This window comes from Heterodontus francisci, chromosome 4, assembly GCF_036365525.1.
Source record: "Heterodontus francisci isolate sHetFra1 chromosome 4, sHetFra1.hap1, whole genome shotgun sequence".
Lineage (NCBI taxonomy): Eukaryota > Metazoa > Chordata > Chondrichthyes > Heterodontiformes > Heterodontidae > Heterodontus > Heterodontus francisci.
This window is the reverse complement of record NC_090374.1, coordinates 96,286,296-96,300,648: the sequence shown is the minus strand read 5'-3', so window position 1 is coordinate 96,300,648 and position 14,353 is coordinate 96,286,296. Positions and strand designations below refer to the sequence as shown.

Genomic DNA, 14,353 nt, shown 5'->3' with positions numbered 1-14,353 from the left:
AGCATATGGCCCTCTTTTCCCTTCTCCCTCAATCTTGTCTTGCCTCCCCTTAAATGTATCCATACTATTTCACTGCAACTACTACCTGTGGTCATGGGAACCACATTCTCACCACTCTCTAGGTAAAGAAATTTCTTCTCAATTTCCCATTCGATTTCTTGTTAACTATCATATTGATGATGTCCAGTTCTGCTCTTTCCTATAAGTGGAAACACTTCCTCTGGGTTTTCGAATTTTCTAAGCTTCTCCCCTGCCAAAGTGGTGGGACCAATAGCAGCTGGGAACCCATTTGATTAAGTTGCATGCTTTGCTGAGACTCTTTAACTGAGCCACAAACATGAGCACCCCACCTTCTGAATCCCCAATCAATCAGGGAGGGCAAGCATGATGACGTTCTGGATCTGTCAAAGGAAGGATTTCTAATTAAAGGGGCCATGGCATGGTTTACAACATTTCAAATGGACATGGATTTTTGAGGATGCAGCAACCACAGGAATGGAGATGAGACCTGGTAAGGCTGCCCACCAAGCCCACCCCTGTCTCTCACTCTTATCTGGAGGTCCTGCTGCAGAATATCAGGGGCTGCAGTAAGGTGCTCTTTTCCAAGGACAGGAGGAAGAGGACAGCCTCTCCAAATAAGCAGGCACCCATGGAAGTAGCTGAGGAAGTCAGCAGCGGAAATGTGGTCCGTACAACCTGGATACAGTGCACCAAGAGGATCCAGGACCTCAGGAGGGTGGAAAAGGTGAGTTGCATAATGCTTTTAGGTGCTAAGCTCCATACACCGGCTCTCCAAGCATTCTTCTGCACAGCATACCTCAGAACAACATGTCTTGCAGCTGCACTCATTCTTCTCTCGTTAGACATCTCCTCAGATCCCCATCTCAGCAGCCAACACACATACACTCACCCTCATCCTATTGTCCTTTTCAACTCATGCCTCAAAGTCACTCTACAGAAATGTTGACCTTCCCTCCTCTCCACACAAGCCATTTCTAATACTCATAACTCTCTGCTTTCTCTCCTTGCAGCAGAAGAGAGTACACAACCTCAGGAAGAGGCAGACACCTGTGGCGCAGGTGGTGGGGGGGGGGGTGCAGGGTTGCAGTGCGGGTGGCCCTCCAGTGATCGGCACCTTGGTGGCCAGTGGCAACGCATGCCTACCTGGTCAATGGGAAAGGAGGTCTTATTCCAAGAGGCTGCAGATGTCAGCAACAACCTGCCATGAAAGTCTGAGCCTCCTGTGACACTGATGCTCACATATCGAGTGAGCTGATCCTCTGCCTCTAGACCCTGTGTTAGTGGTCCTGGCCACCTTCCAGTTTGATCTCTGTGTCCATTCCTTCTGCCATGTGGAGCTGCATGAGAAGGGCTGAGGAGAAGGGAGCTGCTGTTGGTGGTGGTATTGGTGTTGCTTCTCGTCTTGCCCCTCAGCAGACGTGTAAGGTACAACTGTATAAGCTGCCCCCATGCATGGTAAAGGCTGAAAGCAGGGAAGTGCAGCTAGAGGTCAGTGAAGTGCAAGATAAGTAAAATGCCTTCCAAGAATCACCTGTCAAGCAGCGAAAGCACACTCTACAAAGAAGTGCTATGAGCAGCAGCCTCTCATCTGGGCATGGATAGAGCTCTTCAGTTTCACTGACCAAAGCCTTACTAGCTTGGCAGTTTCACTGAAGAAGCAATCACTGCTGTGCACGCGCCACATTCACCCTGGAAGCTGCTGACCGATCGGGAAACAGGTGCCCTGACTGTTAAAGCTAGAATTAAAAGGTTAAAACAGTACTTAATGATCCAGTATAACTTTTAAATGCCTTACCAGATAGCTGCACAGGGGTTCCCCATTCACCTTCAATCTTGCCCAGGTGAAATCCAGAAGAGGGTGAGATGTAAGGATCCAGGCCCGACATCATTTCTGGGGACTGCATTTCCCACATGCACGCACACCCACCTGGGAAAATTCCCCCCTCTGCATCTACTTTACACAACCTCTCATAATTTTAAAGACCTCTATTAGGCTATCCCCCAGCCTTCTCTTTGAGGGGGAAAAAAAGACACCAGCCTGTTCAACCTTTCCTGATGGGTATAACCTCGCAGTTCTGGCATCATCCTTAAAAATAATTTTTGCATCTCGACAGTGCCTCTATTTTTTTAAAATAATATGGCGATCAGAATTGTATACAGTATTCTAAGTGTGATCTAACCAAGGTTCAATACAGCTTTAGCATAACTTCCCTACTTTTCAATTCTATCCCTCTAGAAATAAACCCTAATATTTGGTTTGCTTTTCTTATGGCCTTACTAATCTGCATGGCTGCTTTTCATGTATATTTGTATATTTATACTGCCAGATCCCCTTGCTCCTCTACTCCATTTAGTTTCTTATTTTCAAAGTCATGTGTGAACACATTTTTCTTACTAAAATACAGTTATGCATGTTGAAATTCATTTGTCAATTATATGCCCATTCTGTATGTTTATTAATGTCTTCCTGTAATTTTATTTAGAGATACAGCACTGAAACAGGCCCTTCGGCCCACCGAGTCTGTGCCGTCATCTACAGTACTGACTGACTTTCAAAGTACCTAGCCACAGACATTTAGTCCATCTTAGCTTACCTACTTTTAAGTATAAAACAATGTGAAAATTTTTCTTCAAGACTAAATATTCGTAAAGATTTTCATTACTGTCCATTTAAAGGGAGCTGTAAACGCACAACTATTTTAGCATACGCGGGAGATAAATACCTACAAATTTCCCATGGCACTACCCATGGTGACTCTGGGATTACACAGTGCTGATGCAGGGGGATGTACAGACTTGCAAGAACTTGGAAAAAAGTTTTTTTGATTGGTTCCTGGAGAGTTACAGCACACGCTACAGACTAGACTTGTATACAAGCGCACACATATAGATGTTGAAAAGCATTGTTTATGGATTTTTTAAAAAATAAGCTGAGTGGATAAATAGTGCCCAAGTTATATAATTAATTCGCTCATACAACATGCTGTCGTTGCATAAACCTGTGGTTCACAAACTGGGGTCCATGGACCCCTGGGGTTTGCAAAGACTTTCCAGGGATCTTCAGCTTAGCTGCTTTTATCTATAGTCCTTCAATCAATTACATGAAAAAGTGTTCCAGAGTAAGCGGATGAGCAGCAACTGGAGGCATGCTTGGTGCGAGGCACAAGCGGAGTTAGGACGTCATATGTGGGAGAGCACCGAGAGCCAGGGAGATTTACAACATGAATAACTATCTGGTTGTCTCCTGACTGTGTGTTGAAAACTGGAACGGGCTATAAATGATGGCTGCCTGCGATGCCCACATCCCATGAACGAATAAAAACAGAATTCACTGAAGTGGCTAAAGTGTCAGTGCGTACAGTATAGGTTAAATTTACTAATTACTGTGCCTATCAATTTATTTTCATTGATGTGATAACAAACATTTGTGCTGCGTGCATTATAATTTCAATGGGGGGGGGGGGGGGGGCGGCGTCTGTGATTACTAATGCATTTCAAAAGGGGTCCTTCAACCAAACATGTTTGAGAACCACTGGCACAGCAACCCTCTGAATACAGTGAGTTACATCCTTTTTCCTACCAAAGGTACCAGAAGTTCATGTTTTATTTTCATGTTATCACACAGAAACCCGTAATCCTAGTTTTTACTGCAGTTGGTGCTCAGGTATTTTCCATGATTATGTCTCTGGGGTAGAGGGCTTAACAGAAGAGTAAGTCCTGGCTTGCTTTTTGAATAAGTAGTCTTCTAGTCCAGTGCCACATCACTAGGCTACCATAACCAAATCCAGGAAAATGCCACATAGGAAACTTGATTATTCCTTATATTGTCTATAATATGAAAGTATTGTAATAATCATTTCAGTAATGCAGAATTAAGTCCTGACCTTTGCCTGAAGATGGATGAGGTTTCCATCTTTCCACATTTCAGTTTCTATTGTTTGTCCTGGAATAACTGGCTTTGCAAAACGAACCTGTATTAAAATAATATTACTTTATAAATGCAACAGATCCATCATTGTCACTACCTCATATCCCATAGATCATGAAAAAAACTTATGACCAAGTGATTTCAATTAAGTGCAACAAATTCTCCAATAACGATCAACTTCCATGCATATGTATAACTCATCACAAAAATGCTCAAAAGGGAAGATATATACAAAGATTTAGTTCTAAATTATTGATGACACAGCAAACTATGTTGATACACTATTAAGTTGATGTAAAAGGAACAGCAACTTTCTTTATCATCTTTATACACAATGGTGATACACAGCTTATTTAGCATACCCTACAAGTTTTAGTAATTAAGTACAATTTCATACAAGCAATGTTTTTATTGTAAACATGCAAACTGAATGCAAATTATTCAGCATTAACAACCACTAACATACTAAACATAAGCCCCGTTTTTAACTCAAGGTGGCAATCGTGGAACCAACGGTTGAGATAGGTGGCAAAACGTTCTGCCCTGCAGCATAAGGTGCTTTTAGGTCCCATCACACTGGCCTGGATGTTAACCCACAAATGAAAAGTGCTCTAATCCCACAGTCCCTCATAATATTTAATAAACATAATGAATAAAAATTACACCCATGATCTAAATGCACAACTAATCCAGTGCTCTGTGGATAACTGAATATAAAATTTAATATATTTGTACCTTGATAGCTTTGAATTTTGTCACATCGTTATTTGCATACTGCTTCAAGACATGCCGTGCAGCAAACCCCATGGAACACAACCCATGCAGAATAGGCTTTTTGAACCCTTTAAAGAAGAAAAAGTTACTTTAAATTATTTTTTAATCATTCTGTAAGTATTTCAAAAATCTAACATATATTATCTAACTGTTAGCTAGTGCCCCAGGTATAGAGCCAGCTTCAGATTCTTCACCTTAATTTTTGGCTGGTTACTGTTTTCCATTCTGGTAAATATCAGCTTCAAGGAGGCCTTTTGCTAAAGTGTTTTGCCAGGTTATTTTTGGCCTTCCTTAAGTTACATATGCATACAATTTCCACAATTATATGGAATCTTATGTGGGAGCTGGAGATGTATTTTTAAACTCCCAAATTTTACATGTATGATAATTCTTTAAAATGGGTTTCTGTCCAAGCTGAAACAAATAAGGTTAAGAAAAGAATTCTATGAAACACGACAGTATTTCATCCTTAGATTGACACCAATCAGGAACTCAAAGCAATTATTGTAAAAAAAAGTTAAAACAGTGCATCTCAATGATCACTTATCAGATTCTAAATCCTTTGTCATAATTTAAATCAATAGCTATATGATTCCAATGGTGTAGAAAATTAGTTGCAGAAAGTGCTTAGTGATCATTAAGAAATACAATATGACTAAGTGGATATAAATACTGGTAAAACACATTTTTAAAATATTCTGACCATGCCTGAATTAACTTTTCTTCCTTCTTCCACAGATGCTGTCTGACCTTCTGAGCATTTCCAGAATTGTTGTGCTTTTATTTTACATTTTAAAATAAAGTTTGGAGTAAAGGATTACTAGTACATAGAGGCCTACCTCCAAGTCTCAGAAAAGCAAGCATATAATTTACCAAAAAAAAGCTGAAAAACAGCTCTGAATAAAGGCCTATGACCATAGCCCTGCCCAGCCTCCTCCTCCAATCCTACAACCAAGGTCCCTGCGTCTCTCAAATTATGGATTCTTCCACATCCCCGACTTCCTTCATCCCACCATAGACAGCTAAAGGCATGGCTGTCAAAGTTTCAAGCTCTGACACTCCCTCCCAAACTTCTCCACCTCTCTCCATCCTTAAAACCTGCCTGCTTGACCAATTTTTTGTCAACTGCCCTAGTATCTCCTTCTTTGGCTTGGTGTCAATCTATTTTTGCCCTGATTACACTCCTGTGAAGTACCTTGGGATGTTTTACTATATTTAAGTCACCATATAAATGCAAGTTGTTACTGTTGTTGATCAGATCACATTTTGCAACTGACGTGCATCAACTTCCATTCTGTGTCATCATGAATGTGAACCACATCAGAAGTATTTACTGTACAGCAGTATACCAAATAAGAGCTACTGACCAAGTGATTCACCAATCACTTCAATTTTCTTTCAAAATATGATGATTCATTTCCATTTCAATAAATCATTGCTTTTCAGTAAGTAATTTCCATTTCATGTACAAGTTGTTAGGTTTTGAAAGCCTATACAACAGTTCACCAAGTAGTACTGTTGGACAGCTAAACCTCTGGTTAGAAATTAACTATCAATATTTGTATAGATCAAATCAGTTATTGCAAAAATGCAATCCTGAGGCTAAGCACTGGTCCAAATCACAAGTAGCTGATGAACTCAATCCAACAATCAGCTTTAATTTTCTTTACCAAGCAAAGCTTACTTGCTTAAATGCATGGTACATTTAAGAAAATGCTAGCAATGTGACGGATCAAACATTTTCAAATTCTTATTTATTAAGTGTTGGTATATATAATTCACTCTTTTTCAGTACTCACTCATTACCAAAATGTCAAGTGCACCAAATGATTCAAATACAGTGCAAATGATCAAATGTCATTTCATTTCCAACCAAATTACTGTTCTAACCCTATGCAAAATCAAGAGGTTTATCACTCTCTATATACATAGGTGTTATGCTGGAAGTGGCGGAAACGGCACAGAAACATTAATCTTGCGCTGTATGAAGGAAATTCAACATTTGTATTGCATATTTTGTTGCTCAATAGTTTAAACAGTGGAAAGCAAACAGGATAAGATTACATGTACCTATATTAGATGCTATTTTAGTCTGTTATACCAAACAGCCATTGCACATCCTGAATTTACATGCCTCCTAAAACCCATTACAAATCTTCAAAGTTAATATTTTATCAATAACAGGCAGAATATGAAACTGAATCAACTTAATTTGAATAAAACATATTCTGTATATTGTTCACAGAAGATGCCATAAGCTACAATTGCTTTAGTAGTTCCATATACTCACCATCACAAAGATAGTCAATTCCCACTGAAGTAACAACTTTCACCACCCTCAGCTTATCTGCCATAGAAAATCTCATCCATGTCTTTGTCTCCTCCACACACAGCAGACTCAATTTAGTCATGTCAGCAGGGCCTCCGGCATCGAGCTGAAAAGGCGAGGGAAACCCCACCTCGGTCTTTTGGGATCCCCCCAACCCGCTTCTATGGCGCTTAGCTACATAAGTGCCCGGCGCCAGGATTCCCATCCTTTAAGGACAGGAATCCCACCTCCAAGAGCTGCCAGCCTGAGGGCCGGCAGCTCAGTAGTATCGGCAGTACCACTGGGAACAGTGACCTCCGCAGGTACTACAGGAGGCCTGGGAGCAGACCTGGCACTGGGGACTCAGAGAAATAAGTGAGATGGGGTCCCCGGGGCCAATCCGGCAGGCCCCAGCGATGGGGGTCGGAGTGTGGGCAATTGGATGGCGGGGGCGGCCTGTTATGGGTGGGATTTGTCGGCAGGGGCCCACCGTGTGCCATAGATGGCCCATGGCGGAAGCCCCACCCCCCACAACCCTCAAGCCCACAGGGAGGTCGCCTCCTGTCACTGGGCGACCTCCCCATGGAAAAGGCCCTCCCCCCACTGACCATTGGCTTAATTCCAGTGGCTGCGGGAAGAGGCCCTCACGTTGCTAAGTGATTGACCATTTAAGGGCCTTAATTGGCCTCTGGGCAGGAAGGCCATTTCTGGCCTTTCCCACCCCCGATTTCATCATATTGTGACAGGAAGGTGACGGGCCCTCTGCACCCCGTCGCAATTTTATGGGCCCCACCACCACCTAGCCCGTCTCGGGGTGGGGACCTCCAGTAAATCCAGCCCAACTATTGCAATGTTGTCCTGGCTGATCTCCCATCCTCCATGAACTTCAGCTCATCCAAAACTCTGCTTTCTCCAAATTGCTTCCTCCATCTTACACAAAGTCCCACTCACCCATCACCTTGTGCTTGCGAACCTACATCTGCGCCCAGTCCATCAATGCCTCAAATCTAAAATTCTCATCCTCATGTGCATGGCCTCACCTCCTTAACTCCAACTTCTCCAGCTCTACAATCTTCAGAACATAAATTACTCCAACTCCATTCTTTTATGCATCCTTTGCCTCATCATTGGCACATGTTCCTTCAGCTGTCTAGCTCCCATGCTCTGAAATTCTCTCATCACATCCTCATATAACCAATGGATTATTTCTGACACAGAATCACTGTTATTACATAGGCACATTCAGAAGCCAATTTGCTCACAGCAGGCCCTACAAACAGCAAGTGAATAGACGATTTGAATTTTATGCTGTTGCTTGAGAGGTGAATGCTGCCTTGATACCAAGAGCAACCTCTTTCGCTTCAACTCAAATTCAGCTGTTATTACCATGTTTGGATCAAGGCTGTCAATGTCTGGAGCAGAGTGGTTCTGACGAATCCCAAACTGAGCAACAGAGAGATTACTGGTGAGTAACTGCCGCTTAATAGCACTGTTGACAACTCCATCTATCACTCTGCTGATGATTGGGAGTAGGTCGATAGGGTTGTATTCCAACCAGATTGGATTCATCCTGCTTTTTGTGGCTGCACAATCATCCAAATTGTATGGGAACAGCCTAGCTAGGGTGCTGTTAGTTCTGGAGCATAGGTCTTCAGTACAACAGCTGTGTCTAGTGCACCCAGCTGTTTCTTCACAGAATCGTTACAGTGCAGAAGGAGGCCATTCAGCCCACCACATCTGCACCGGCTCTCTGAAAGAGCAATTCACTCAGTTCCATTCCCCCGCCTTCTCCCCATAACTCTGCACATGCTTCCTTTTCATATAACAATAATTCCCTTTTTAATGCTTCCATTGAACCCTCCTCCACCACAATCTCAGGCAGTGTATTTCAAATGAAGTGAACTGAGGAGACTGAAGAGTGGCATCTGTGATCGAGTGGACCTCAGGAGAAGGCAGAGAAAGATCATACATTCAAAATTCCTGTGAAGACAATCGCAAATATTTCAGCCTCTGACACTCTGGGTCCCACCATCATTGAGGATGGGGATATTCTCGGAGCCTCCTCCTCCCATTAGTCATTTAATTGTCCACTACCATTTGTGACTAGATGTGGCTGTACTGCACAGCTTTGACCTGATCCATTAGTTGTTGGACTGCTTAGCTGTTTGTAGCATGCTACTTTTGTTATTCAGCATGCATGTAGTCTGGTGCTGTAGTTTCATGAGTATGGCCTGCTCCCAGCATGCTGCTCTACAACTAGGGTTGAATTGGTTTGATGCAGGAGTGAGGGATAAACCTGGTCATGATTTTACAGGTTGTGGTGGTATACTGTTCCACTGTTGATTATGGCCCACAGCACCTCATGGATATCCAGTTTAAGCTGTTAGATCAGTTCTCAATCGACATCACTTAGCATGGTGGTGGTATGACATGACATGATGGAAGATGTCTTAAGTGTGAAGACCAGATTTAGTCTCCACAAGGACTGTGCAATATTCACTCCTACCAAGACTGGCACCAACTGAGCCAAGTTGACGGAAAAACAACTGTTTTGTGACCTTCTCATACTCAAGTCTCTCAATTTATAACACGAGTAAGCTGTCCACCTTCCTTTTTATTATACAGATTGCTACAATAACTCTGATTTTCTCTAACTAACTATGCTAGCAGAAACTTAATATGATTAACCTATCTAGTTAAGACTGAATAAGTTGAACTAATTCACCATAGTACGCCACAGGACTCTGATTTGAATTTTAAATGGGTCTACTGCCCGACTTAGGTCACCCCAGCTGACCAGTGGTAAGTCTAGGGGGGCGGGGGGGAAACATCACTGACCACAGTGACAGCAGCAACGACGGGTAGGCCATTGTCCACCAATCAACATCTAACTTTCACTGGGCGGGAGAACTGAAAATTTACCCCATAGTTCTTACAAAGTTGAAGGGAAAGTGCTTTCAATACTAACTACTGCTCCTATAAATACACAAAAAAAAAACTGACATTTTCTCCTACTCAAGAAAAGGAATCCAAGCTTTTAGCAATAAATGTACAGTCTGGTACAGAGCAATCATGTTGGGACTCACAGCCTGAAATTTCAGTTTTTGCAAACATTATGAGATTTGATTCTGCATACCTCTTTCGACACAAGATGATAAATCTAGTGCAGTCTGTACCATTTATTGTATCTCATCTTCCACACACCAAAAAAAAGACAAGTTACTCAGGTTCTAATTACAATAATCATTATTTACATCTCCCTGCTGCCTTATAGGATGATCAGCCACCATATTTATTTTTTGTCGAATGGAAATACCTGTCTGCCCAAATGTCTTTTTCCCTATTCTGACTGTTAACGGAATTTTTCAACATAAAATTAAAACAAATAGTGGGTGTACTTACACCACATGGACTGCAGCAGTTCAAGGTGGCTCACCACCACCTTCTCAAGGGCAGTTAGGTAAGGGCAATAAATGCTGGCCTTGCCAGCAGTGCTCACACCCCAAGAACAAATTTTAAAAATTTGACACAAGTAAAATATTTAGCTCAGTGATTAGTTTTCAGACTTTTCTTTGTACCTCTTGTTTCAAATAAAACACACAGTAACTATTTAACAGCAAGAAAGACAGAAAAAATGCTAAAATTGCACCCTAATTTTAACCAAAACATATAATATTCATTTTTATTCTTCTAATTTTATCAAAGTTTTTGTTTTGCAAAGTCACAGCAGAATGTGACAGCCAAATGTCAGAGGAGAGGTGAGAACAGCTGCCCTTAACGTCATGGAGTATTCACCCAAGCATGACGCTAAGAAGCCCCAGTAAAATTGAAATCCAAAAGGAAAAACGCTGTAGAGGCTGGAACATACCAGACACATAGCAAGATGGTTATGGTTATAAATAAAAGCAAAATACTGCAGAAGCTGGAAATCTGAAATAAAAACAAGAAATGCTGGAAATACTCAGCAGGTCTGGCAGCATTTGTGGAGAGAGAAGCAGAGTTAACGTTTCAGGTTAGTGACCCTTCTTCAGAACTGACAAATATTAGAAATGTAAAATATTTTAAACAAGTAAAGCAGGGGTTGGGGCAAGAGATAACAAAAGAGGTGTTGATAGGACAAGCTCACAGAGAATAACTGACCAGAAGGTCATGGAACAAAGGCAAACGGTATGTTAATGGTGTGCTGAAAGACAAAGCGTTAGTACAGAGAGGGTGTGAATAGACAGTAAAGCACAAAGCACTCCAAGCACAACATTAAAACATTTTTAAAAAAACAGAAACAGTGGGGAGGCACAGTAGAAACAAACTAAACACACTAAAAAACCTAAAATAAAATAACCAAATAAAAAAGAAAAAAATAACAAAACATAAAAAGGGGTGGCATCGTCATGCTCTGAAATTATTGAATTCAATGTTCAGTCCGGCAGGCTGTAGCATGCCTAAATGGTAAATGAGATGCTGTTCCTCGAGCTTGTGTTGATGTTCGTTGGAACACTGCAACAATCCCAGGACAGAAATGTGAGCATGAAAGCCGGGGGGGGGGGGGGGGGGGGGCTGTTGAAATGCCCAGCAACCGGAAGCTTGGGGTCATGTTTACAGACTGAGCGGAGGTGTTCCGCAAAGCGGTCACCCAGTCCGTGTTTGGTCTCCCCAATGTAGAGGAGACCACATTGTGAGCAGCGAATACAGTATACTACATTGAAAGCAGTACAAGTAAATTTCTGCTTCACCTGAAAGGAGTGTTTGGGGCCTTGGATAGTGAGGAGAGAGGAGGTAAATGGGTAGGTATGACGATTGCAGGGGAAGGTGCCATGGGAAGGGGACGAGGTGGTGGGGGTAATGGAGGAGTGGACCAGGGTGTCGCAGAGGGAACGATCCCTTCGGAATGCTGACAGGGGAAGGGAGGGGAAGATGCGTTTGGTAGTGGCATCACACTGGATGTGGCGGAAGTGGCGGAGGATGATACTTTGGATGTGGAGGCTGCTGGGGTGGAAAGTGAGAAGGGGAACCCGGTCACGGTCCTGGGAGGGAGGGGAAGGGGTGAGGGTAGAGGTGCGGGAAATGGGACGGACACGGTTGAGATCCCTGTCAACCACAGTGGGGGGGGGGGGGGGGTGGTGGGTGGGGGGAATCCTCGGTTAAGGAAAAAGGAAGACATATCAGAAGCACTGTCGTGGAAGGTAGCATCATCAGAGCAGATGTGATGGAGACGGAGAAACTGGGAGAATGGAATGGAGTCCTTATAGGAGGCAGAGTGTGATGGTTATGGTTGCTGGACACCAGCCACCAGAGTTTCAGGAAACTGCTGCAAGAGATCCACATGGAAGCATCTTTAGTTGAATCATTTCAGCTGATTCAATAGCTTCCACTTCATCATAAGGTCAGGAATGCAGCTGTTTACTGACGATTCTAGCGTTCAGCTCCATTAACAACTCCTCTGCTAATGAAGCAGTCTATGTTAACCTTCAGCAGGAAGGAGTTTAAGGAAATGTTTTGTTTGCAATACTCTGCATGGTGGAAGCTCAGTCACTGAGTAAGTTCAAGACAGAGATCGCTAAATTTCTAGTTGTTAATGACATCAAGGGATATGGGGATAATATGGGAATACGGCAATGAGGTAGATGATGAGCCATGATCTAGAATGGCGGAGCAGGCTCAAAGGGCTGAATGGCCTACTCTAGCTCCTATGTTCCTATGTATCTGAAACCTCAATTGTCCCTTTTTTTTTTAATGGATGCCGCCTTAAATACCAAGTATCTGCAGCATTTTCCATTCCTAGTCTGCAGCAGGATAACACACTGACAAGCGACAGGTAACAGGTGTGCTGCATAACTGCTAAGCAACGACTGAATAAGTGAAAGCAAATGTATTTGCTATTAACCTTCAAAAGCATCCTCATCCTCGAGTTTCCTACCAACATCTTGGGCTCACCAGTGACCAGAATCTGACTGGATCAGCCATTTCAACACAGGCGCTACAAGAGCAGGGCAACGGATGTGTATTCTGTGACTAGTAGCTTACCTTCTGACCTATCAAAGTCTCTCCACTACCTACAAAGTTCAACTCATAGAATCATAGAAACTTTAAGCCCATCGTGTCTGTGCCGGCCGAACTACAATCCACTTATTCTAACCCCACCTTCCAGCATTTGGTCCATAGCCCTGCAGATTACGGCACTTGAGGTGCGTATCCAAACTCCTTTTGAATGAGTTGAGGGTTTCTGCCTCAATTACCCTTTCAGGCAGTGCGTTCCAGACCCCCACCACCCTCTGGGTGAAAAACCTTTTCCTCAACTCCCCTCTCATGTTTCTACCACTCACTAAATCTATGCCCCCTAGTCACTGGCCCCTCTGCTCAGGTGAATAAACCCTTTTCACCTCCACTCTTTCCAGGCCCCTCAAATTTTGGACATTTCAATCAGATCTCTCCTCAGCCTTCTCTGTTCCAATGAGAACAACCCCAGCTTACCCAATCTCTCCTCATAGCTGCATTTTTCCAGTCCTGGCAACATCCTTGTAAATCTCCTCTGTTCCCTTGCCAGTGCAATTACATCCTTTCTGTAATGAGGTGACCAGAACTGCACACAGCACTCAAGTTGTGGCCTAACCAATGAGTTATACTGTTCCAGCATAACCTCCCTGCTCTTATATTCTATACCTCGACTAATAAAGGAAAAGATTCTGTATGCCTTCTTAACCACCCTACCAATGTCCTGGTACCTTCAGGGATCATTACTTGCCTGGATGGACGCATCTGCAACAACACTTGTGAAGTTCCCCAGGCAAGTGTTCTCGGCCTAACCATCTTCAGCTCTTCATCAATGACCTTTCCTCCATCATAACATCAGAAGTAGGGATGTTCACTGATGATTGTACAATGTTCAGCACCATTCGCAATTCCTCAGATACTGAGGCATTCCCTGTCCAGATGCAGCAAGACCTGGACAACATCCAGGTTTGGGCTGATAAATGGCAAATAACATTTGTGCCACACAAGTGCCAGGCAATGACCATCTCAAAGAGACAGAATCTAGTCATCTCCCCATGACATTCAATGGCATTATCATGACTGAATCCCCCACTATCAACATCCTGGGAGTTACTATTGACCAGAAACTGAACTGGGACATCCATATACATACTGTGGCTACAAGAGCAGGTCAGAGGCTGGGAATTCTGCAGCAAGTAACTCACCTCCTATCTCCCCAATGCCCGTCCACCATCTACAAGGCACAAGTCAGGAGTGTGATGGAATACTCTCTACTTTCCTTGATGGGTGCAGCTCCAACAACACTCAAGAAGCTCTATATCATCCAGGACAAA

The 14,353-nt window shown here is 43.0% G+C and overlaps 1 protein-coding gene across 2 annotated transcripts in view; it reads right to left on the bottom strand.

Moving 5' to 3' along the window:
• hsd17b4 (hydroxysteroid (17-beta) dehydrogenase 4) overlaps positions 1-14,353 on the bottom strand; it is a 220,068-nt gene that overhangs the window by 73,056 nt on the left and 132,659 nt on the right. For both annotated transcript variants that reach the window (XM_068029896.1, XM_068029897.1), the window contains exons 19-20: positions 4,685-4,791; positions 3,906-3,992 (exon numbers count right to left, since the gene is read on the bottom strand). In XM_068029896.1, coding sequence (XP_067885997.1) covers positions 3,906-3,992; positions 4,685-4,791 — 194 coding nt within the window. The remainder of the gene's footprint in view (positions 1-3,905; positions 3,993-4,684; positions 4,792-14,353) is intronic.